Source organism: Chroicocephalus ridibundus, chromosome 15, assembly GCF_963924245.1.
Source record: "Chroicocephalus ridibundus chromosome 15, bChrRid1.1, whole genome shotgun sequence".
Taxonomy (NCBI): Eukaryota; Metazoa; Chordata; class Aves; order Charadriiformes; family Laridae; genus Chroicocephalus; species Chroicocephalus ridibundus.
Genome location: NC_086298.1, coordinates 12,848,669 through 12,874,655, shown reverse-complemented (window position 1 = coordinate 12,874,655; position 25,987 = coordinate 12,848,669). Strand labels below are relative to the sequence as shown.

Sequence of the window (25,987 nt, the reverse complement as noted above, 5' to 3'; positions counted from 1 at the left end):
CTTCTCCTGTAGTGCTACATGTTCTAGGCTGCTTTTGCTTGTTCGCTTATTTTGTAGGCTTTATTCTTGTACTAACTTGGTATAACATACCAAACTTGGCTGAGCAAGCAGAGGAACCTGCACAAGGGACTCTTGAATACACCACGGACTAGTGAGGTTAAGTCTGGGCTTTTTGCACTACATTTCAGGTATCAGCCATGTGAACCCAAATTTTTATAACAGGTACTATCTGGTAAACTCAAAGGAAGGAGTATCAATCGAAAGAGTATTCTACCTGGGCAATATGTGGTATTTTCCGTTCCTCTTGCAACACATTAGGGGAGAGATGAAATTTCAGAAAGTGCTGGATATTGTTTATTTTCATAGGGAGTGTTGCATGACTTCTCCTTCATGGAGAAAGTAAGAACAAGGTAATACAATAAGAGCTTGTATTAGAGGCTTGCGATCTGCAGAAATAACATGGAGTGTACCTGATTTACATATCACTGACATGAGACCTCAATACGGACTGGAGCTCGATGAGAAGTAGGAAAAGCTGGGAATTTAATTACAGAGTGGTGGTATCTTCTGCCTGGAACTTCCCCAGAATCAGGAGAGGCTTACAGAGGAGCTACACAGGAACTTACTCCAGAAAGAGTTTCTCACAAAGCTGTATTTTCAGAGCGTGTTGTCTCTATTGCAGCACCAGTGCATATCTGGGTATCCGTCAGCTCTCTAGGAATTTGAGGCATTGCCATCCCTACACCCAGGCTGGAGCGTGGCCAGTTACTCGAGGCTGGCTGAGGTACTTCCATTTCAGGTGGAAGCAGGTCTCCCAGCACTGAATGACTCTGTGGTCTATTTGATGGTCTCTGAATGATTAATGAAATGCATCTATATCTGGTCCACTCCTACGTTCACATTTATTTCTTTTGGATTTGTTTGTAGATCTTTCAGTAGGAAAGGTTGTCAAGGTTAAGCCGTCCATACAATTTGCTACTTGCCAGTACAGATGATTTTCTCCATATTTTGAGTTAAGAAGCAGCTCTCCTGGCCCCTTTGTCATGCCAACACTGTTATTTGTATGAACACACAGCAAGGAGAGTCTTCACATTCTTGAACTGGGTCACCACATGGTTGTGTGAGCACCAGTGCCAACAAAAGGCAGAAGATGGGAAAGGTGGGATGGAGGCATTCGGGATTTTGAAGGCATTAACTGTCTGAGGACCCTCGCTCCATGTCACCAACTAGTCTCCATGTTTGCCTGGACCACTTTTCCGCTTCCTGCCCTTGTGCTCCATTGTGCAAATTTTCAGAGCAGTGGCAGATATTTGACTTTTTATTTCTTTGTTTAATCATTTATGCGAGTCTTCAAAATCTACTTCTCTCCCTGTGAAGAGTGAAGTGACTCAGCTGCGCCTGAAACGAAAGATGTGGCAGCTCCAGGGCCAGCGTGGAGCAGGGTCGGATAGCTTATAGGGTGCCGACTGTTGCTATTCATTTATAGTTCCGCACTTTTCTTTATTTTCTGTCTGGTATGCAGGCAGACAGAATCTACAATCTTTATTCACGCCAACAGCTGTAAACCTCAGACCACATGTAATATATCTGCTGTGTGAATGGCTCCGATTAATGACGGGCAGGTAGGGTAGAGAGGGAGTGAATAGAAAGGAATTTTGCATTTCTCAAAATACACAGAGGGGCAGACTTCAGGGTTACTGGAGATCAGTAGCATTGATTTCTTTTTTACACCTTCCTTTATGTTGCCTCTTTTGCCTGGAAAGGCAGAAAACACAGAGGTATTCCACAGTCTCATGCCATTTTCTAAATCTAAATGCAAATCTGACAAGCATTAGACTCTATGCATACCAAGGAAACTCATCCCGAAAGGATTTAATTTAAGAAACTTTGCCCTGATGAATTTGGAATCAGGCTTTTGCTTTGACTTACTGATGCAACCTACAGGGAATGTTACCTACTTTAAAAAAAAATAATAAAAATTAAAATGCTTCTTTCGATGTGTTTTTATGTTTGGTAATTGAAAAGCAGTGTTTTAAACCCTTGTGAAAGTTTAGTACTAGGTCTGGCACCTGAACTGCGCCCATCTACACCCAGCAGTGCATGAGTAAAATGGATACCTCCTCCCGCATCCTCGCTCCCGTTGGAGCAGGACGGAGGTGTATATATGCATCTTTACATTTGCCGTGATTCACAGTGGAATAGCTTATTTCTGCCTGAAGTTTCTGCCGGTTGGCCCCATTCTTCACAAGAGAAAATACTGGTCCTGCCTTTATGTCATAGTCCCAGCAGGACTCTTAAAACTTCTTATATTGTGTCCTGACAACAAAATAAAATGCTGAATTGTTTGGAGGGAACCATTGCTGCAGGCAGTTCTAATTAACTGGAAGCTTTTCCTTTCTGGGAGCATATATTTAGTTTCTTATACTGGGAATAATAAGCAATTAGTGCTACAGAGCACCAGGCACTTCACCTGCTTATCTGAGGGAGGCTGAGTATAGGTGCTGAGGGTGGATAAATACTGTAATTCAAATCAAGCAATTGTAGATGTTTTTATGTAGCATCTTCTACACTTATATGGATGCTTTTTTATTTATATAGTTACAAAGGGCTTCTACTTTCGCAAAATAATATGTACTTCCCTGTGGATGAATTAGTGAAGTCTTGAATTCCTGATTGGAAGGCACTGGTTTTTGGCTTTTCTTAGTATTTTTGTTTGTTTTAATTAAAAAAGAAAAAAAAAGTATGCTCATTAGTGTCAGGAAATGTGTATGCTGTGATCCTGTAAGGGTTTCTGTCCATCGATATTGATGCTGTTCAAAAGCATAACTCTGTTTAGGATTAGATCCCTAGAGAAAAATTGTCTTTGCAGTTGAATTTATCCTAATCTCCTGTTGCTGCGTGTGTTACCTGAATTTTTCTACATTTCAGAAAATGATATTAATTTTTGCTGAATTCAGTGCTGAAACAGTTCAGGTGAGTGGGGACTGGAGGAGCGGTGTACGGCTGGGTAGGGAGACCTCGCTTGCCCCAAAATAGCTGTGAAAATGTTAATACAGCTGTGAGACCTCCTCTGGTGATCTACTTCAAGGCAAAAGGGTTGACTTGCTACTAGGTTTGATGGATTATTTGTTTATCAGTGGATTATTATTTGTGTCCGCTAGGCGTGAAATTTTTTTTTCTGTTGCTTTTCAATTACTTTGGTGATTCCTATACCTGTGGCAGCGCCAAGTGTGCTGGACACATTTGTAGAGCTGTGCCCCCAGTTAAACTCTCCGCCTGGGAGAGGAAGAGCAGCCCAACTGCATCGGCTGGGTGCAGAGAGTGAGTGGAAGACAGACGTTTTGACTGTTCCAATAATATTAATTCAATAGCTGATGCACAAAAGGTTTGACGTATTGGCCAGAGCGAAGGTGCTCAGTAGAGGTGGATGTTCCCGAAATGAGAATGACAAGGACGAGACGTGGGTAAGGACCAAGTGTGTGTCTCCAGGCGCTTCAGCTGGGGTGGGATGGGGCTGGAGAAACCTCTCCTCCTCCCTCGTCCTCCTAATCCCTGCTGGGTCTAATGCAGCAGTGGTTCAGTAATGCTTGTTTTCTTTTCTTCTTCTCCCCTTCCACCCCCTCCTCATGTGTAATTTGATCTCTTAGGCCTGGTCTTCTGCTTTGGCAGATTTTTCAGCTCTTGAATGGAAAGAATTAACCACTTAGTTACTGTCGGGACTGAAACACGTTTGACTGGTCCTCCTGTCTCTTCCTGCAGACGTGCTCAGAATTACACAAGATAGCCCATGAAGTCATCAGCTTTGAGCTCCCCCTTTTAACCTCTTGTTTTAACTTTACTTTTTCATCTGCATTTCCTTGCCTTTTCATTTAAAAGAAATACGGAAATGCTCACACTCAAGATCTGAGTCAGTATTTGGCAAAGAAACTTCTCTAAAATTTCTTTTCTGATATTTTCCAAGCATGTATCGTTTCTGATTTGTGTCCTGGTTGTCTGTAAGCCCTCTCTGCTCTGGGCTGGCAGGAAATACTGAACTTCAGTAGGATCCCTAAACTGATGTGACTCTACACACATCAGTCCCCACTCCCTCTTTCGCAACCTTAATAAACTGCCCAGACAATGGAAGTTAAGTAATTACAGTAAGTAGGAGTTTGTATGATTTTTGTGTCTTTAAGGTAAACTGCTATTTTTTTCAGATCTGTAAAGTGCAAGACGCCCTTTCTTTTTCTTTCCCTGTAAATGTTTAAAAAAGCCTTTAACGGAAGACGCCCAAAACTTTTTCAATGATTTGTGAAGAGCCCCTTTGCACTTGGATTTAACCTTGCAGGCTTCAAACGCTAATACCCCAGGCGATTCCCTGTGGAGTAGTACCCTCTGCCTTGTTACTACCTTAAAAAGAAGGATTCTGCCCTGTTGCTTGAAAGGAATTTCAAATAGCTGAACATCCCCTCTCTGAAATCCCACCACTTCTCAGCCGCTTCCTTCACTCATGAAAATTGCAAATAACAAACATCTGTTAAATCATGGAGAAAAAACAACAAATGCACATGCTGTATTGCAAAATCCTTTGTTTTTCTGTTGGTGTGTACCGTGGACTTTTTGTAACCTGGATTTTTTATTTTTTTTTTCTTGAAGTTTCTTCCTGTGAGAGTGGGACTTGCTAAGTCCAAGTGCCAGAAGTGTTAATATTTCATTGTATGTGCAGGTATCTATGGGTGCTCCTGCAGGGCCGTTCAGGCTGTGCTAGATGGTTCCTGAAGGAAGGAAAACACTCTTTGCCCTCAGGTGTTAACTAGCCTTTGTTCAAATTCACGGGTGGGCTTTCTTTTATTTACAATAGTGCCTATTGTAGAGTGGTCAGATAGTAGCAAGAGGCTTTTGTTTTTAACATGCTATTTTAGTTAGCAATTGTAAACCTGTCAGATGAATTTTGAGAAAAACTTCAATGTAAAGGTAGAATACTGGTTTCTATAAAAATGCTTTATACATGAACTAGAAAAGGAAAGGGCGAGATACCTACATAAAAAGGTGGAAGAAAACAGACGATGGCAGCGCCGGTGGAGTGTCTCTGAGGTAGGGCAGTGCTGGAGAAACTTGGGGTGGCCTGACACAGATGCCTGAAGGCACAAAGGTTCATCTGAGCCAGGAATCAGGACAGAGCAGTAAAACCACTTGAGCCCTGTTTGTCTGGGTAGACGTTACTGATGCCAGTGGTGTTACTGCTCCCTATGATCACCAAATAAGTGGTGGTCAGAGATCCTTTGCTATCTTGGGCTTTCTCCTTAGGTGCGTGAACAAACTTGGAAAGTTTTGCTGGGTTGACACGATCATTCTATGGGCGAACACCAACAAGGACTTTTCTCACCCTCTACCTGTTACCTGGCAGGTATTAGTAATAAATCACAAACGTAATCGCCTTCTTGTGTGGTGCTCTCATTGCCAGGTAAGAGGAGAACAGTCATCATATCGTGGAAGACTTGTTTTCCCGTGTTGTTTGGACTAGTTAGGAGGTGTCAGTGGACAATTATTGAGACTAAGAGGTGATTGACTCAAGAGAGAGTTAACTCTGAGGTGGCTTTTGAAGGGCTGGGTGTGGGATGTGTGCCGAGCTCTAACCCTGCCAATCTTGGGCTCACCTTCTGCCGTGCTTTCTTTGGAATGCCATAGAAAAGCTCTCATGCTTGACCCACTGAAGTTGCATTCATTGCAGACAGTTTTGTAGACTCCACCTGACAGTGTTTTGTGCTGCATATGCCAAGAAGGTAGAATTTAGTAGCCAGGATTTTAAAGCTGCTAGTCCTCTCGGTCTAATACACGCTACTATTTTCCAAAAAGCTTGGCACACTGTATCTAAGAATGGATGGAGGCATTTAATGGTGGAGGATATGAAAACCCAAAGGAAAACTGGAATCTGTCAGACAAAGCTGGACCAGCCCCCAGGAAAACAGGCAATACTGCATTTGCTGTCGGATCAAAGCCCAGCTTTGTTACAGCTGTGTCTATAGCACATGCTGTGGGCATTCATGGATTTCAACATAGGCTTCTTTGATCACTTTCATATACACATATATTTTTAATCAGGTAATGGTGTTAGAATGTGTTACTTCACTATGTGAAAGATGTCATCGGAAGAGAGCTGTGTAGTGTTGCAATCCTCTGTGGCATGGACCTATTTTTTAAGCGTAATGACAGTAACCTGTGAATGCCCAAAATAACGTATAACCTTATCGCTTACTAAGAAAAATGCATCTTACAATTGATGTGGTTCTACCTATCATTGGTCCATACATCCAGAGAGAGCGAAGTGCTTCACTACCTGCATTGGATTAGTCTGAACATGCCTATCAAAAAATGTCCAGTGTTTGGGGCTTCAACCCCTGTTACCTTTCCATGTTTCAGAAGAGGATTTTAAAATAGAATTTAGCTCTGCTTTTAGGTGGGTGACGACCACTCAAGCTGTTTTTAATGGTATCGCAACAAAATTCACTCCAGCTGCTGACATTGTGGGATCATGCCAAAACTCACTTTCTGCTCATGGAGTCCAGTCCTTTCACTGTCACTGCGTGCGTGTGTGTGATCGTTCTCTTTTGGAAAAAAACCTGCCCTCAAATTTGGGGTAGCTTTAAGAAAGTGAAGACTAAAGAGCTGTCTGCTAGAAGAAGCTCAAACGTGAAGGCAGTTGGCTAAATAGGTTTACGCTGTTGTACGAGCAAGAACAATAAAGGCTAATGGATACTGGATTGCATGAGGCAGAGCAGAGCCAGCAGGTCGAAGGAAGTGATTATTTCCCTCTTTTTGGCGCTTGTGAAGCCACATCTGGAGTAGGGCGCCCAGCTCCCTCCTTGCCCTGGAGCAGACACCAGAGGGAGACTGGTGGGGGGCTGGAGCAGGCGGTGCCCCCTGGGCTGAGGGAGCTGCCTTGGCCCAGGCAGGGTGAGGGGGCTGGAGGGGTCCCAGCACGCTCAGAACCACCCACCTGGTGACCAGAGAGATGCTTCTCAGAGTTGCACAGCAAAAGGAGAAGCAACACTTACAATTTGCAGCAAGGCAACTCTGGATAGGTATAAGAGGACAAAAAAATGTTTCATTCTGCCCAGCAGATTCGGTTAAAGTTTAGCTGCAAAAAGCCTGGAACAACCTGATGTAGAAGATAGCCGCCATCTGAGCAGGGGGTTGAACTGGAGACTTCCGAGTCTGCTCCCAACCCAAACTGCTTTGCCGTTCTGCACCGGAGAGCCTGAGTTGAAGGTTGCATCAGTCACTCTGTAGACCAAAAGTCTGCACACTTTTCATGACTGACTTTATTCAAAGATGCGTGTATGACAAACAAACATGGAAGGGATTAATGGATGTCAGCCGTAAGAGTAGCAGGGTTTGTGTGATGCTACCAATATGCTTTTATTTCTCTATCACCAGTTAATATCATGGCATGCAGGAAAGGCAGAGGGTATTTGCTCCGAAGTATTTACAGCCTAGTTTGCCATGACACAAAAGAGGAAATGGTGAAGGATGAAGTTTGTAGCAGAGGGACCACAGGAGCTTGTCTGTGTGGAAACATAAAGGGAATAATTTGTTTATCTACAGAGGAAGTTATCCCAGGATAGCTCTTTGTGCTTGACTCCCCAAGTGGATGCCTTTCTCCTACAGTGAGGTTCTTCTGGCAAGCGGGTTAATTTAATTTGAGATGAGGCATTCTTCTTCTGGAATAAGAACCCCAGGAGTTCATCAGGAATGTAATCCGCATTAATTCTGCCGGCGCTCATTGTATTAACCTTAATTGTAATGGCTGGGTGGTGTTCATGGGGGGCAGTCTTTGTACTGACGGGAAAATGCCATGGGGATTCTGCATTCCTACAGCTGCAGCTGGAGAAGGGGGATAGGGATGCTCCTCACATGGAAAAGAAGTTGCGTGCAAGATGCCTGGTCTGCTCTTGCAATGTTGCTTCATCCCAGTTCCCTGAACATGACACTGGGCCTAAACACGTGATGACGGAGCTCCTCCTGTGATTTATGTAACCTTTCTCCTCCAAATCTGCTTTTAACTCCTCTTTCCCCCCCCCTCTTTTTTCCTTCTTCCCCGCCCCCCCCCCCCCCAATCCAGTGCAGTTCTGCACAAGTTCTCTGTTGCAGCCTCATCTAAAGTTAGGTGGGCAGGGCAGGGGACAAGTAAGTGGGTGCTGGTTTCTCTTGAAACTCTTGTGCTTCCATAAAATAGAAATCCTCCTCCAGAAGTGGAGGGAGGAAGGGAGAGCACAGGGAGAACCACATCACTTTCTTTCCAATGCATGTGCAAGCTGCCAGAGGTGGGGGATCGGGTCTGTAGCCTCAGCTCCTCTCTGGACTAAGTTGATGAAATGTTTAAGTTCTCTTGCTGTTTCCTACTTTATTAAATGGGGATATCCATGTTCCTCCGCGCTGGGAAAAAGCGTGAAACCACTTTGAACATCATGATTATGTCTCTGCTAGAAATGATGTGGCTTGTGGTAGTTAAAAAAAATGCAAACGCAATTATTGCAATTCAGTACGGGTTGAGAGACCAAGGATTTTTTTCCAAGCTGTCTTTCAGGCGTGCCCCCCACGGATCAGAAGTCTGAGGCAAAGTATTATGCTGTAAAATACTGTTTAAAGAGTCTGAGCAATGTTTGCTGTTTCGCAGGCACGGTCCTCAGATGCTGGAAGCATGCAGAGTTTCCCCTAAAGTATTAAATGTTTGAAAACGTTGGAGGGCAAAAGAGTGCTAGCTAGTCAGTAACCGTGCCAAAATAAACTGTCAGATCTGGAGGGAAGTTTTCAGGGACAAAAATGAAGATTTGCTCCTATGTTGATCCTGTGTGGGACACACCAAGTGCTCCGCACGGTGCAGCGGAGTTTGTGGGGTCGGCTTCCCAGGCCGTTTTCCCCAGCCTCTTTAATTTGCACCCCTGGTGAACTCCGCACCCTTGAGCACTTTGTGCTCCGAGCAGCAAAAGCACCCTGAGATTGGGGAAAAAAAAGGCAGCTGTACACACACGCCTGATTTTCTATCTCCTTTATAAAGACAGAGAGAGAGAATGTATATAAATATAGAATATAAGTAACACAAGTTACAATGTAACTTGTAACACAAGTGATGATTGTTTTAGAAAGGAAACACACAATAATGTTCAAAAGTAAAGTATCAAAACTGGAGAGCAGTAATTAACAAGTAGCCTTGAGAAACCTGCAAGGGAAATGCACACTTTGTAGGGGAAAAGAACAGTAGGTAGTGCGAAGGGAAGACTTTTGGCCCCTTGTGCAAGAGGAGTGGTGCCCTGCGAGTGTAGCTGCACCCGCTGAGATTTGAATCCCTTTGCCTGCAATTATCACAGGGGTGCTACGGCTGCATCTCCTGGGAAGGACCTTCAGCTCCCCTGCAGGTTTTGCGCTGGTTTACGGACGGGTATAGCTCTGTGTTTGCTTCTCCCTTAATATGGGAGTTCCCTTAATATGCTGTGAAACGACAGGCTTTTAAGATTTTGACTATCGCCTGCGACTCCCTGGGTCCAGCAGTCGTGCAGAGAGCACCAGAGCAACAGCGTGACTCCTCAATCCTGCCTTTCCCCCCTCCCCATACCCAGGAGGGCTCTCACAACATAATAAAACCAAACTTGTCGCTTTTTCAGCGTGGTGTCGGGAGAAGGAGGCGAGGCAGGCTTGCAGGCAGGAGGAGGGTTAAGGAGCGAGGGCGTTGCTCGCCCTGCCTGATGTCATGGAGGACGGCAGCGGCTGAAGGGGGCCCTTTGTTGGCAGCGGAGCCCCAGCAGCCCTGCCTGCACCCAGCGCCCGGCCGCGGGCGGGCAGCTGCCGCTGACGGCGGGCAGCACCGGCACCCCAACTTGCTTGGCTTTGCTTTCTTCTTCTTCTTTTTCTCCCCCTCCCCCCCCCCCTCCTCCTCTCTCCCGCCAAAAGAGTTGGGAAGGAGGGAAAGATGGCTGGAGTTAAGTCCCCGGGAGAGGAGATGCGGGGCCCCAGGGTTTTCCACCTCTCGGGCTCACCCTTGTAATGGTTTTCAGAGCACTGGATTTCTTAGACTTTTCCTGGATGTTTTGTTTTAAACTTCTACCTGGATATTTTGTCTTAGACTTTTCCTGGATATTTTATTTTAGACTTTCCCTGGATATTTTGTTTTAGACTTTTCCCTGGATATTTACTTTTAGACTCTTACCGGATTTTTTTAAAGACTTCTATCTTTTTTTTTTAGCCTTTTTGCTGGATAATTCGACAGTGCGAGAAGAAGCTGAAAAGAGGGGGTGGGAGGGGAGAAGGGAAACCAGACAGCCGAAGCCAAACTCTAACAAATGAAAATGTTGGAGATTTGCTTGAAATTGGTGGGTTGCAAATCGAAGAAAGGGCTTTCCTCCTCCTCCAGCTGCTACCTGGAAGGTGAGTAACCCAAAGGGGATGGGGTCAGACCGTGCTCCCCCGGGAGCTGCTGCACTCCCGGGGGGCACGGTCTGACCCCTCCGCCATCCCAGACATGAGTTTTATCCGTTCTTTGCAAGTTTTGGCCAGGTTTGGGGAGATATTTGGTCCTGACCAGCTTAAGGCTAGGCTTTCGCGTGCCGGGGGGGTGAGGGAACTGAGTGGTGTACATCCAGACCCCAGGTGACTTTCATTAACTGCCGTATACAAAGGGAGCGCGGCTCTACCATTTATGGTTGTAAAATGTCAAGTGATCTTATTGCCGAGCCCATAAACAAAGCCGTACCTTCAGGCCTCGGCTTTATTATTTTATTTATTTTTTTGCCCAGAGAAGGATCTCCCTTATTTTGGATGTGAGAGGAGGAAAGTAAATCCAAGTTCAGCCTCGGGAAGAAAATGTAGATGAGTCCATCAGTAAAATATTTTCAGCATGCGTTAATACATAATCTCTTAGTTCATTTTGGTTATCCCCTTGTACGTTTGCTTTCCACAGGCACTCATTTAACTGAATTTTCTTGTGTGATTGCTTTTAAAAGGTGATTTTTGAGTCACAGCTGTGGTTGTTTGTAGGCACTGAGATGTTAAACATATGGACCAGACTAGTTCAGATTGAGAGCCCTGGCAACAGAGGCACCCTGCCGGGTGGGGGGACTTTGGGCTGAGGTTTTGCTTGGTGTGACCTCGAGCAAGTTCTTCACCCCAGTGTGGCTTCGTACCCCGTCTGTGGAACAGCATTAGGGGTCCCCCCAAGCAGCCCCGTCCCTGCACTAGCGGGGCTGTGTCCATCCCACCAGGGCGGTCCAGGCTTCTCCAACTTCTTTTGTGTTGCTGGATGTTGCTTCAGTAAAAATAATCCGCATGCCAGGAGGACTGTGCTAACTCGTCAAATCAGAGGCAGGAAAGGCAGCAGCTGATTTCCCGGGGCCTATCGAAAGTCGCTGTTGCTCAACTCTCGAATATTCAGTGGAGAAATGGTCCTCGGGAATTCAGAGGTTAGGAATCTCAAAATCTACAAATGGCTTCTCATGGCAAACCCATTTGAAGAAATTTCGGATCAAGAGTCTGTACTCATCAGATGCATTTAGTGTCTCAGAAGGATTTTCTGTTGTCTAAAATCAAAGAGCAGTTTCCAGAGGACTTTTTAAATTTATTTAAAGTTTCAGAAACTTAATGGTGGGCAGATGAGTACGAGTAGTTTTGATCTTTCCTATGCGACTGAGTTCTTTGGTAATCTTTTAGGTCTAGAAAACCTCTCTGTGTGTCCCCTGCCAGGGGCTGGGCTGCTTGGGGAGGAGCAGCCCCGAGCCCTGGGGCCTCTCCGCGTCTGCCGCTGGAGCTTCAACGCAGCCCCGGCGTCTGGGGCCTCTCTTCCCTGCAGGAGTGAATGCTGAAGGATGATGTTACCAGGGTGTTACCCTGACTGTTTTTGCAAGTTTTCTCTTTTGTGTGTGTGTTCCAACCACTTCCCCCCTCCCCAATTTGCAATGCAGTTGCAAAATAGGATTAGAGCACAGTTCGACTTGCGCCATATTGGCAGGATTGAGTTAAGAACATGATCGTTGACACAATAAATATTGTAGTATTTCCACCTTCAGCTTCCCTGAGACTGTGGTTGCATATTTATTTTTTATGATGGTATGGGAAATGGGCATTGAAACAACTTTTAAACCATCTTCTATCAAAGTAGCTCTGTCTCGTTTCTCAGCTCAGCATGGGACAAATCCGAAGCCAGCATCCAAGTGGCATCTTAGAGGTGACAGATATGGCAACTGCAACCTTAATGCTGTGACAGTCGGTTAGACATAGGCAGCCCAGGACCCACCGTAATCGACTGTAGGCCTGTAAAACAGGGTGAGAAGTGAGATGTCTGCTCATCTGGAGGGGAGGAGATGGAGGGGGGGAACATAAGCTTGTGTGTTATTCTTTTCTAAAGCTGAAGGTCCCCACGTGGTATCCCTAGGCAGCTTTCTTATTAAAATTACTGTGATGTTGAAAGCCCTGTTGAGGACTCTTCAAGAAGAGCAGTGGTTGTTTACCCCAAACCCCTCTACTCCAAGGGCACAAGTGAAAATATGCTTGCATTATTACCCTGGAGAAGATAACAGTTTTTTTCATATGGATTTGTTAATTTTGATAGCAAGTATTTCAACGTGTTGTCCTATGAAGGCCAGACTGACGGATCGTGAGAAGGGGACAGGCTTGTGTCAAGGGCCACAAACTAGGGACGGATGCTCCTGGATCCCTGGGAACAGCATGTGACAGCCAGTCCATTCCCATGCGCGTCCCACAGCCTCACTGAACCTTCTGAAAAGATTAAGGAGACGATGGTGATACCATTGGAGGATTTAACTCTGCTCTTGTTATCTTAGTTCTATGGGAAGCTATTGCGGACATGGGGGGGAAGCTGTAAGTCTCTTTGTTATATAGTAGACTATGAAACCTTAAACAAAACTGCTTAGAGGATGAGAGGTCCATTAGTTGCATGGAAAACCAGTTGCCAGGAGGATAGATTCAATTTTACCTAATTCAGTTTCTTCTTTTGGTTTTCATGTGTTAACGCGACAGTGTTTGGTTGATGAATAGCATGGGGCTGTGAAAAAATCAAATCTGTTGTGTGTTTAAACACACTTATTGAAAATACTACATTGAGGTTGGGTTTGATATAAGGCTGATTTAGAGTCAGGCACTCATGTAGGTGTACGTGTCTTTTGACCAAGTAATAAGAAATGTTTTTTTTTCCCATGGTGGTCTTCTTCCAAGGACTTTTATGCTCTGTTAATTTGCAAGAACGAGGATTGTTTGTGGAGTCCTCTTTGGTGGTGTGGGGGGTGGCAGGTGCTGCATCCCATAGCTGTGTGCAGGCGTGCTTGTCTGCTCGCTGGAGGAGCTGAGACCTTTTCTTAACTTGATCAAAACTAAGTTTAAACTGGTTCTAATGATTACTGAGCTTTCATATTGGTGTTTGAGCTGGCCGTTTTTTGCCCTTGTTTCTATTCCCACTAGTAAATATTATTTTAAAATGTGGGAGATCTGAGTTTCTGTCATCTGCTTTCTTCTTTCTGCCTGTGCCAAACTGAATAATTCCTCACCCACTTCACACCAAGAAAGGGTAAAGAGTAGAAGGGAAGAGGCACAGCACGTACTGCTGCCAATCTGATCTGGAAAACAGAACGTGTCCATGTCCCAAATAGGGGCTAAAATAGTCTTGCTGCCTTTTTGGGCTTGCTGTGCCACTGAAAGGCAGAAGCCTTGTTTAAAACCTGTCAATGTTCTCTGTAAAGCTTGAAAACTGTTTCTGTGAAGTATAAAAACTGTTTTGGGGACGCTAGTGAAGTCCTTTGTTTTCCAACTGGAGTGATTCCTGTCCTGCCAGCTGTCGGATTGTCTCTATCTTTTTTTTTTTGTGTTTAAGCGTGTCTTGTTACAGTTAGAGGAGCCTGGGGAGGAGCAGCAACCCGTAGCCATTGCCCCACTCCTGGGGAGTTTCTTCTTACACGTTTGGGCACGTATTGAGCCAGACCCAAATGTGCAGTGCCAGCAACTCATCCTGCCCCGGTGTCACTGGGATCAGCTGGCAGGTCTTGGGTCAATCCGTTAGGAAGAGCGAGTGCATCAAGACGTCATTGCTGCCTGCCGGGGAAGAGTCTTCTGTTTGTTTCCTCTCTTCCTTGGCTATTTTCTGCTCCTCACCTCTTGGCCTCTCATCTACCATCACTCAGTAGAGTTCTTGCTTTTAAATATTTGTGATGGCTTGCTAGTTATGTGCTTGTTCCAGTGGTTCTCGCCTGTCCCGTCCTTATTAAGAAATCTGGCTGATGGTGCTTGCTACCATTTCCCATGGGTTGTGGTGAGGAAAGGATTATCATTTCATAGGAAAAGCTGGAACTGTCTTCAGACCTCCCACTGATCATCCACACAAGGGTTAGTCCTTCCCTGAGCAGTCTGGGGCTGCTCAATAAAACAGGGAAATATAACAGTAAATATTGACGATTCTTGCTTGATGCTTTCCTTTCCCAGGGCTCAGAAATGGGCAAACTTCACTACTTCTGCTCCCTTAGTAAGGAAACCAAAACAAAAACGGTAAGGGTAAAGTTCTCAGAAATACACAAGTGTCATTGACGCTCATTTGTATCTAGTTACTCTTTCCCCTTCCTCTCCCAGAGGTTATGAGCTAAGGTCAGGCAGCAGTTTAGTAGCAGATTTAGGAATAAAATCCAAATTTCTGCCATACCCACTATTCCACTCCATCAACATCCACACATCCACTACATCTACAACTGTGATTAGCTGGCTGGAGAAAGATATTTGCCATGTCACTAAGGGTTTATAAATGGAATAAACTCAGTGAATGAACTCGAGTGGAACCTGCAGACTAATGTAAGAGTGAACTTTAAAAAAAAACCCCAAAATAATCCAAAAACCAACCAACCAAAAACCAATAATGAAAGCCCCAGGATGACAGAATCATCTCTTGGAGGAGTGGGAGAAGCCACGTCGTCAGGGGTGCTTAGTGTTAGACAAGATAAAACACTGCAGTTTGTGCGTGGGCAATGCAGCAGGAGCCGTGGGTGGCCTTGTTCTCTCATTTGCGCTCAGCAGACTTGGTTTTCCGTATTTAGAGTGCCAGAGGTTCCTGGTGGCCATGCGACGAGGGTGCAGCCTGCCTTGCTGGGGGTGGAAATTGGGTAGCACAGCTGGGGAGACTGCCCCAGCACAGGGGGAGGAGCTCCGTTTGAGAGAGGCTGGATCTATTTTTGCAATTCTTTATCTCTGTATCGAAATACACAATATTTAAAAAGTGATCGTTTGTCCTCAAGACGGCTGTAAGAACGTGGACTTCGCAAATATCAGCCAAGAGCACAAGCAACAGCGATAGCCTTTGCTGCAGAAGGTTGTATGGCCTGTGCTGTGGAGTGGGTGACAGGAGAGGCTGAGCGTGATCTCACTAACGGGATGAGTCTGAAATAAAACATGAAACCTTCCTTCTTTTTGGAAAGATATGTTTTAGAGATTTTTTTATTTATTATTTTTTTTAAAATCTGTATTCCGTCAGGCATAGGGAATCCGTGAGGGCCACTAAGGAAATACTGGGACAGAGAGGCAGCTGCTGCATCCTATGTGCTCAGTGTCGGGAACATTTGGATATATTAAACTTGCATAGCTATTCTGCCATTTATCATAATTTCTTCCAGGGGAAAAGGAGAGTAGAGGGAATGTAGGGAAAGAAGATGATTCCGGTAGCATATGCTGTACCTCCAAAGAGATTACTAGATGTGTTCTGCACTCCCTTGCTCTAGAAACCTCGTGGAAAAAAATGCCAGCACAATTTGTAATACCACAGGATGTTTGTTTTGTAGGGAGACAGGAGGTCTCTTCCTTCCCTCGGGACTGCCCCGCAGTCAGCTGTGGAGGAGCCGAGTGTAATTCTGTGCTTCTGCCTGTTTTCCAAACCTTCCCTTAAATTACTAAGGAAATTTGCTTGCGTTGGTCTACACCAGTTGTTCCTATCTGAGAACTTCTTACACAGGCCCTAACAATGATTCATGACTTCGTATAAATGGTAATTAGCAGGAGATAGTTATGCTTTGGTGTACGAATATAAATATCTCCTGGTAAAAACTTAATTTAAGGGGGAAGTGAAGATGTTCTTATGGCTAATGCCTCAAAATAAAAGCTACTGTTGTCTTATTTTGAAGGCTGCTCTGAGAGTCGTCATTTAGTTGGTGTTAGTGGAGAACTGAATTACAGCATTGCCTTGGGACTCCTCCCAGGAATCCAGGTGTCATCTGGAGCATGCTGTGATCAAAGTAATAAATTACAGTCTTGCTAGGACGCAGCAGAAGACAAAGTGGATGCGTGGAAGGAATCGCAGCACAGAGATAACAGATTGAATTACGCTCGCTTCCTGCCCCATCGCCGTGCCAGGGTACCCTCCTGTAGGTACAGCAGCCAGGCTGATTTATTAGGAGGAATCTGAAGAGCTCAGCAGTGCTGTAAAATTGTCGTTAAAACCAGCAGTAGGAGGTGAAGAAGCTGTAGTGTGTTGAAAAAGACCTTCTACACATATGAACAGCAATGTCTAACTCCTGCTCTGAAGGACTGTAATGTCTGGGCAAATTTACTAGAGAGTACCTTGGAGGGATAAATGCTGCTGACAGCCGGCTGTACATGGCTCCCAGATGGACATGTCCTGTCTGCTTCTCTCGCTTCAGTGTTTTGTGTCCTGAGTCTGCTGACAGCCTCCTCTTGGGGCCCAGACCTTTAAAAGTGTGTTTTGTCATGGTCTATCAAGCTTCTGCTACACTCGGGTCACCACAACTCTGCTCTTTCCTTTACGCTCTTCCCTGTGTTGACTCAGGGCCCCATCCTCCCTTTCTCGCTGCCCTTCAAGCTTCATTTGGTCACTGCCTTTCACCACCCCAGTTCTTAACGTGGGGTTCCTACCTTCTGGAAACGCCAACCCAAAGTTGGGTCGTACATCTCCCCGTCATGCTCTCCTGCTCGGCAGCTTTCACGCGCAGCGTGCAGCTCCATCGGGGTGCCAGGGCTGAGCAGGGGAGAGTCGTCTTGGGGGATACAGAGGATACGAGCCCATCTGTGCGTAGCATCCTGTGTATTCACTGGGGAACTTGTGTAGTTTTCCAGCTTAGCAAATTCTCATACATTTACTTATCAGCCCTTGCTCTTGCCGGTCCTTGGGTTTGCAGTCAGTTATCACTGAGTCGGTGTTCGCAGGAATGTAATCAAGCACAACCAGCCTTCCTTGACTTTCACACCGCAGCTTGTGGGTGTTTTTGGTGATTGACACAGAGTTGTCTCATGGTCTGAATCGAAGCGCATACCTTGGCATCCGTGCGCAATGAGTCAGTCCCAGCATTGCCACAGCCCGGGCACGAGGGAGGGATTCTTGCGGAGTGCTTGGCTTTCCTCCCGCCTCCCCATCCGTGGCCGTGCATGAGCCGTCCCTTCGCTGGGCTGCGCAGGAGTTGGAGGGGAGCCTGCCTTGGATTTCCTGCCTTCCTGTTGAATCAGTCCCCTGTGGGGGAGGCATTTTCCTTCCTAATGGAGGTTGGTTATGGTCCGTCCCCCGTGCAGCATGTACTGGTTTGTACCATCTTTGCGGGAGAGCATCCCGGCGTCGCTCCTCGCCGAGGTTGTGTATCTGCTACTTGCAGCTCTCTGCTGTCTGTCTGTCTGTTCCAGGTGTTTACTGATGGTGTAACTCCTTGGAGTATCTCCAGTCACTGCAGCGCCCTGTGTTTGATAAGGGAGCTTAATGGGCTTGACAGGATCAAAGCGTTTTCATGGTAAAATGATTATAGCTTAATTTTCTGAAAGTGGATTTTCTGTTTATTTTCTCATTGTCCCTCTTGAAGCAAACCCAGGCTATTAAAATGTATTCTCTGCAGGAAACAGGAGGGGGAAGCAAGGATGGCCACATGCTTAAAAACCACCCAACACCCCACCACCTTTTCTGACTGTGGTATGTCTAGTGGAATCATTTTGAAAGCAGAACTATTTGACTTCTCTGATTCACTATAAAAATATATCTCCCTGCAGATACGGTTTGGCTAGGAAAACAGGCCCAGCAGTGTGTATGTTTGCTCTTTTGCTCTTTGCCCGCATAGACGATCTTGCCTTTTCCAAAGAATACAGTAGTAGTGGTATTCATAAATAAGTGCCCAGAGAGCCTTTACCAGTGGTGATCTGACCAACATATCGAGGACGCCAGATAGTCTGTGGGTGAATAGTGCCACATTCACCACCAAAGCTCAGAAAATAATAGGATTTGTTACTGTTTGCAGGGATGGGCTTTTGGGTTTTTTTTTAAGCATTTCCCCATTGGGAAATGTATTTTGGACCTGTCCCAGTCCACGCTTGACTTCTATACATTTTTTGGTGTCAATCATGTCAGTTCTTCACCGGTTTACTGGTGCAGCTTATGCTGGATTTCCAGACCAAACAAGCAATAGGGTTAAAAGCGTATTTTGGTGTGATTGCATCTGCATGGCAGCCCCTTGCTAGTGAGTATTGTGTAGAGAGAGAACCGCGCTCCCAGCTGACATGATAATGTACAAAACACTTGGCCTGGGATTTCTCCCTCCAAAGCCCTGCTGCGTTCGCCTGTGCAGGAGAGGGATTCAGCAGCGAGGGGGGGCAGCAGGCGGGAGCTGATGCTGAGTAACGAAGAGCAGTTCCGTGGTGCAAGGGTGCGATAACGCCATTTCCTGTCCTCATACCATCGCTGACGTGATGGTTTTGTGCAGTGCCGTGACCTCGCTCAACAAACTCATCCAGATGGAAAACAACCCTTCAAAAACCAAGATTTTCACAACTTATTGTCCTGGGTTTGTGCCAGCACAGTCACTCGCGGGGCTGCTGGCGCAGCCGGGGGTGGCACGTTGGAGGGAGGGGACGCAGGTACCCAGAGCATCGCTCTCCCAAACTCTCGAATCATCATCCAGAGGGGAGGGTTTGCAGGAGCGACTGCAATAAAATTCCCTGATGTACTTGGGCTTGCCTGATGCTGACTGAATATTGCACACCTAACATGCTGCAGTGTACGGAGGACTTTGGCAGTTGGTTTTTACTCACCCGTGAAACTCAGTTTTTAGGAATTTCTTTTTCTGGAGGTGTCTCGAGGCTGCTAAAAATGTAGAAAGCTCATTGTGCCAAGTACGCTCTCTGCTGTGCTCTGGTTTCAAGAGTGACAGGCAGGAGAGAGGGTAACAAAAAAGGTACAGCCTTCTGCTCAAGTAAGAAGAGAAATGATTAAAAATACTGCAAATAACGGAAGTACATATCTCATTCTTAAATACCATGTCTTATAGATCTCGCCCTGCCTGGCTCTCTCTGCTGCCCATTCTGGTGATTTCATTTATAGGATAATTAAGGGATTTACTTTTTAAAAGTCTTGGGTTTGTTTTCAAATCTAACCATTCCAGCAGTTAGACATGAGCCAAAGGATCTACCAGCCGCAAACAGCCTACGTGAGCAGCATTGGCTGGAGGGAGGGAGAGGGGACTGCGTGCCATGGGAGGCAGGAGCTGGGGGACAGCTCTGGGACTAGGGTGTCCTGCCTATGTGGCAGGAGATCTGCATCGAAGAGCTGTCCGTATCTGTCCTCTGGCGCATGAGGAGCGCACATGTCAAGAAACAATGCAAATTAGAAAATCAGAGTGCGTGGGTTAACTAGATGGCTTTTATCAGCAAAAATGAACCTGATTTTTTCCTCTCTCTCTCTTGTCCTCCTCCAGAAGCCCTTCAGCGGCCGGTAGTGTCGGACTTTGAGCCCCAGGGTCTGAGTGAAGCAGCTCGCTGGAACTCCAAGGAAAACCTCCTGTCGTGTCCTAGTGAAAATGACCCCCATCTCTTTGTTGCACTGTATGATTTCGTGGCGAGCGGTGACAACACTCTCAGCATAACTAAAGGTAAGGCAGCTGGGCAGAGCAGCATGGGAGTGTGTGAGAAGGCTTAGAAAGAAAAGTCACTGTGGAATAACTGAGTTATACACTAAACCCTATGGAATTTTTTTTACTGTGGGAATACTTCTTAAACAAATACAAATATTTCACAAAGTCATAACCTTTTAAGAGCTTAAAACTGTCTGAAGTTTTTGCATTGGGCAAGAAACTGTTTGCCAAAACTAAGGTCTCCATTAGAAGCAAGAATTTGAACTGAGAAATTAAACTAAACTGATTTTAGAGGCTGGCCTCTATAATTTTCATAATTCTCCAAAACACAGTCCCTGTATGAAAAATGACTGTACAGTTATACTGTTTTATTACTCAGTCCTTGTGTTCTTTGTGCACTCCAAGCCACATCTTACCGTGCTAATTGAATTTTTTTCTGTTGTTTATCCACTCCTATTCTCTCCCAGCCCCACTGAGCTAACTCAGTTCAAATAAAATTTGTTGGATTCATTTTGTAAGCTCAAGCTGAATCAGAGCTGGTGCAGAACTGCACGGGAGCCTTAGAAACTCCTGAAGCGTGCATGTGTCTTTATTTGTCTTCGAGGGGTCTACTCAAGCTTAAAGAAACGCACATGCTCCCTGCTCAGTCAGATACCTATTCCTATAGGAGATAATTTAATGGTCTGTTAGCCAGAAAGAACCTATCTTTACCCTCAGCTCCTGTGTTTGCTGTGTCTAAATACATTTCTTCTTGTGCTAAGGTGAAAAGCTCCGGGTCCTGGGCTACAATCATAATGGGGAATGGTGTGAAGCCCAGACGAAGAATGGACAAGGCTGGGTACCCAGTAACTACATCACCCCAGTGAACAGTTTGGAGAAGCATTCCTGGTATCACGGACCAGTGTCACGTAACGCTGCTGAGTACCTTCTGAGCAGCGGCATCAACGGCAGCTTTCTTGTGCGCGAGAGTGAGAGCAGCCCAGGACAGCGATCTATTTCACTGCGATACGAAGGAAGGGTGTACCACTACAGAATAAACACTGCATCCGATGGAAAGGTAGGCTGCAGGCTCTCCAAACCATGAGAGAAAACCTTACCGGTGTACTTTGTCCACTGGCTGTACAAGGTCAAGTAGTAGCAATTGAATGGAGCAGTTCTGAACCCTGATCACAACGTTCATCACCTGTAGTAACAATAAACTGTGACTGTCACAGCTCTGACAAAACAGCTTTACTCCTTTAGCAAACTTCTGGTGAAGTGTAATACAGCTCAGTTGTGAAAGACTTAAAGGTAGGAGGTAGTAGAGTTATGTCAGAGCTGAATGTAATAGATACCATTAATAAGACATTCTGAGGATGAATTCTTGTCCCCTATGTCCAAAAGCTAATCTCTTCGACTGCCAAATCAGAAAACTCAGTGCCGGTTGCTAATAATCCTGTAAATATTAGGGACAGAAATGCCTTTTGAGCTATTCTGCAGTATTTTTAACTACTCTTTTGATTTCTCTACAGTATTTCAGCGTGATCATTGGAGACGGGTAGGCTTTCACTTTTATATGGGCCCAGTCTCTAGTTCCTTCGTTATTTTTTTTCCCTAGATCGTTATGTGCTGTAGCAGTGTTGCAATGCCGTGCTTTGTGGATGCTGCAGAGAGATGTTAGCATAAAAGTGTAGTTTTCCACAGATTTTTCTTTGAATTTCATGGAAACATTTCTACTGGCATTGGTTTTTGGAAAATCTTGTTTTTAAGGGTTCTATTTTAAGTGGTGTCTCTTTAGATCCTGTGCAGAAGTTGAAGTGTGAGTCTGGAGCATGGCTGCTGAGGCTCTTCTTGCCAGCATCTAGTAGATGGCAGATTCTGTGCCATTAAAATACTTCAAAAGAAAAAATAAAAAACCCCAAGTGTAGTAGTGGCCCACCATAGCCGGTTTTCTTTTGTCCTGTGAGAGCTTTATTCTTCTTACAGCAATGTTGACAGCAAAATCTCCAGTAAGAAAACACAGGGAACCAGTTTATAGTGTTTCCTGTTTATCAGACTCATCACTCTAAAACCTTTAATAAGATAAACAGGTTTTACTCAATGGTGAAATGCTTTTTGTCTGCTTTAAGAAGGACGTTGTAATTGAGACAGTTCTGGCCTTGTTATTTAAGGCAATGTATTTCCAAGTTACAGTATTTTGATTCCTTTTTCCTCCTGTGTAGACACACTCGGTGGTCAAAATCGGCACTGGGAAATGCTGACGTGCAGCATACTTGGAGGACTCCATGGCAATCTGGAATATTATTCCTCCTCCTGTCTCTGTAGTTGATATTCCTTCAATTCACATTGATGCTGGCAGATGAGCAGTGTTCACATGTGAACATTTTGAACCCAGGCCTCCTTCAGTGAGTGTAAATAAGCATGTGTCCATGATGTGCTAGCACATGTTCTCCATTTTAGCTGTAAAAGGGTTTGGCATATGGAGGCTTTCATCCCAGCAGAGCTGGTTTTATCCCAAAAACAGTTCTGCAGAGCTACAGTAACGCGTTCAGGTCTGTATTAGCCAGGTTAACTATTCATTTTCCACAAAGTTGCTTGCATCAATGTCTTTGAGAAAAGGTGCAGGTCAGCAGAATTCACTGAAGCAGATCTGTGGCTGATGGGGGTTGGAAATACAGAATCGAGAAGCAGCAGTGACTGAGAGCTGTGGCTCCTGGGCTTCGGCCCTTTAGGAAGGGGTGAGCCAAGAGGTAGCCACAGTCTTCCCCATTGCCGCGCCGAGGGCCAGCATCCCAGCGCAAGGAGCTGTTTGCCATGTCCATGCATCAGGTGCGGCAGTTTGCAGCCTGGCGTGTTAAACCCCATTGGTTTTGATTTGTGTTAATGAGCCGGGCAGTGAATTGCGACAGTTTAGCGGCAGACGTGCTGCTCTGCTGCTTCTGCTGCTGGGCTGGGGGATGCTGTGCTCTTCAGCACCCTGTCCCCACCTGTCAAAGCCGAGGAGCTCCAAGGAAAAACAGCTAATATCCCCGCTTTTCTCTGCGAAATGGAGACGGCGGGAGCAGGTCCCCTGCTCTGAGCCACTCGTGTCGCACTCTATTACCTGTTTTGCAGCAGAGCGAAGGAAAGCTCTTGCCTTCAACTCCCATAGCACCTGGGGCCTTCCCAGCCTGCTGTATCGTTAGCCAGCCTGTCCAGGGAGTTTAATATCTGCAAGTGCCGTAGTAAGGATGATTGGCTTTGGTGGCATCATATCCTGTGACTGAAAGAACACGCTATCGGGAGAAAGAGGTATTGGAGAACCGTGTGGAAGAACCACTGCTCGGTGTGGAGGTGTGCCGTGCATCGCACAGCCTTACCCAGGCTCTTTCCCAGGGGAAGAATTGAAAAGGACTAGAAAGAGATTGGTGCTGTGCATGTCTTAATTTTTGCACCATTCATACGGAATGCTTTGGGGTTCAACAACTTTAAAAAAAAAAAAAAAAATCCTCAGGGAATTTTTTCTTGATTTCTGAGTTTAATAAGTCATATTCTTCTGGACCACCTTTTAACGTTTTGTTGTTTGGGTTTTTTGTTTGGTTTTTTTTTTTTTTTTTTTGTTTTTAAGGAAGGCATTAAAAGTGACCTTTCTTGATTTGGCTGGCGCAATGCAGCTACTCATCTAGTAAACCGCTTCCGTGGTCCAGAGGTTTTCCTGACTTGATAGTACTTGAGGCAAAGCCTCCTATTGAGTAACCCAACTGAACAGACAGTGCTGTCCAGCCAGTTCTTCAAATCCTGCTGTCCTCAGCATTAAGGACACAGGACACATGTCCTGCTTGAGTCTCTTGGAGCCTCCAGTGGCTGAACTGGATGCAGACTTGCTCCTTTATCATGGATCCTTATGGATTTTTTTGTGTGGATGTTCAGTTTTGTCTGCTGAGTGGGGAATCTCATCAGGGTAAGGATCTGCTGGAGGTTAGCGTGGGCCAGTTTAACCACCCTTATAAAACATACTAGCCAGGAAAAAGACATGTGGTCTCTTGGCCACACAAGCTGCAGATGTGTGGCTAACTTGTACAAGCAGAGCCCCTTGGAACAGGTCCAGCGTTCCAGTTTGACTGACAATATACAAAAATTGCCCAAATAATCTGTCAACAATGTAGCTGGGAAGCAAACTCTCCGAGTCCCTCTGCAGCCTCACGTGCAGAACACTGTCCGTTACCTCTGTATGAGCACAGTTAGCAGCACCAGGCGGTTTTCCTGGGGGAAATTATGCGGCAAGCAGCTTGAGTTAAGGCTTGGTAGTCAGGGTCAGTGGAGACGGCAGGCTGCTGTGAATAGTCAGAGCGTGTATGTGACTGGCTGGGCTGCGTCGGCAGCATGCCGTGCATAGCTGCTCCTTGCTTCATCTTCTTGGGATACATGCTTCACATTCCAGATGAAGATTTAAACACAGCATAACTCTGATTTCCAGTAGGGCTGATGGGAAGCAAGGCCTTCAGAAGTCAGTGTTGAGATGTAATCACTGAGAGGTTAGAAAAACTCTGCCTACAGAACGAGCACGTTTAGTGGGTGGAGGTGTTGGCTTTTTTTTTTCCGTGTAAATGACAAACTTCATGTGTGTTAAGGTACAGAGTGTTGTCCTGTGGCCTGGACGGGGTTATCTTGAGTCTGTTCCCCATCCTGCCACAGGTTTGCTCTGAAACCTTTGGCCATTTATTGAACTTCTTCCTCCATCTGTAACAAGATCATATAATCTGTCACACAAAATACAGATATCTCTCATTTCCATGAGATTTGAGACTATGAGATATAAGCCATCATAAAAGCACGGGCGGCTTCCTTCTCCATACTTCTCTAATGCTTCCAAGTGATCCTGGACTTCAGCATAGCTTTCTGCATCCATACTTTTCTATTTTAGTCCTCAGTGTAACATGGGAACTGCTCGTACCACTGCTAGTACTACCAGTTGTTCCCAAACAGGTATCGCTTGTTTTAAATTGTGGTTGTGCTGGCTAATGCTTGGTGGTCCAAGCCATGCAGCTGCAAAAGCCTCTCTTATGTTGTCACTTTTCTGTTCTCAGAATGTCTGTTTTTAAGGTGATTTCACCTCTTTGACCATGAAAGGTGTGTTTTTTGAGATTTATTTTGTTTGTTTGTTTGTTTTTTTAATTATAGTGTTGAAATGAGATTTGGACCAGTTACTTTATCAAAAGAATATTGGACTCATTTTGGTAGAGGGTTGAGAACATGCTCCCCAGAAGGATGCCTTCATTTTCTGGAGATAAAGTTTCCATAGGAGTTTTTTTATCAACAACTGTAGCAAAATCATAGAATCATAGGGTTGGAAGGGACTTCTGGAGACCATCTAGTCCAACCCCCCTGCCAGAGCAGGGTCACCCAGAGCAGGTGGCACAGGAACACGTCCAGGCGGGTTTTGAATGTCTCCAGAGCTGAAGACTCCACCATCTCTCTGGGCAGCCTGTGCCAGTGCTCTGCCACCCTCAAAAGAGAAACAGGAGTGAGGAGAAAGTAGACTTCTCCAGCCCAGCGTGTAAACCCCTCCCTTCTGAATGCCCTTGAGCATCCAAAGGTGTATGTGTTGTCACCAGAGTAGTTAATGGCATGATTCTAGCTCAAGTGGCTTACAGACAGGTTGGCCACTGTGCATCTTCCCCCACTCCCCCAAGCCCAGGTGCTATTACCACCAGAGGAAATGCCATTTTAACCAGGGCTTTTCCCAGCACTGGAAAGGTGGGTTTCTACAGCGTAGCTGCCTCTTTGGGATGCCGAATGCATTCACTTCCCAGAAACCTTACAGGGGGGATCATTCTGTTACAAAGGCCGCAGCTTGAAAGCCAACAGCCACCCTGTACCTTGCAGTAGTCTAACCTGCCTGTGACTGCTCTGTGGGGTTGTTCACGTCTGTGTTTGTTTTCCCCTTCCTGGGTTACGCAGCTCAGTGTGCCAGAGCTGAGCATTTCACCTTTCTGCAGCTCTTTCAAATAAGTCCATGATATACACAGATTGGCAGGTTTTGCCAATTCTGACCATAACGGTTACCATACATAGCATGCGGCTCATCCTCATAAAGTTAAGTAGGGATTTGGACAAGCAGGATGCTGAGGAAATGAGGCATTTTCATCTGTCACTGACTGACTTAGATGATATGG

At 45.5% G+C, this 25,987-nt stretch overlaps 1 protein-coding gene across 2 annotated transcripts in view; it reads left to right on the top strand.

Annotated features, from left to right (window-relative positions):
- Positions 1-25,987, top strand: part of ABL1 (ABL proto-oncogene 1, non-receptor tyrosine kinase) — an 82,784-nt gene that overhangs the window by 38,439 nt on the left and 18,358 nt on the right. Inside the window, exons 1-3 of one of the 2 annotated variants that reach the window (XM_063353055.1) lie at positions 9,916-10,401; positions 19,698-19,871; positions 20,615-20,910. In XM_063353055.1, coding sequence (XP_063209125.1) covers positions 10,317-10,401; positions 19,698-19,871; positions 20,615-20,910 — 555 coding nt within the window. In that variant the 5' untranslated portion in view covers positions 9,916-10,316. Of the gene's footprint in view, positions 1-9,915; positions 10,402-19,697; positions 19,872-20,614; positions 20,911-25,987 lie in introns of those variants that run through there. The other variant, XM_063353053.1, reaches the window with a different exon arrangement.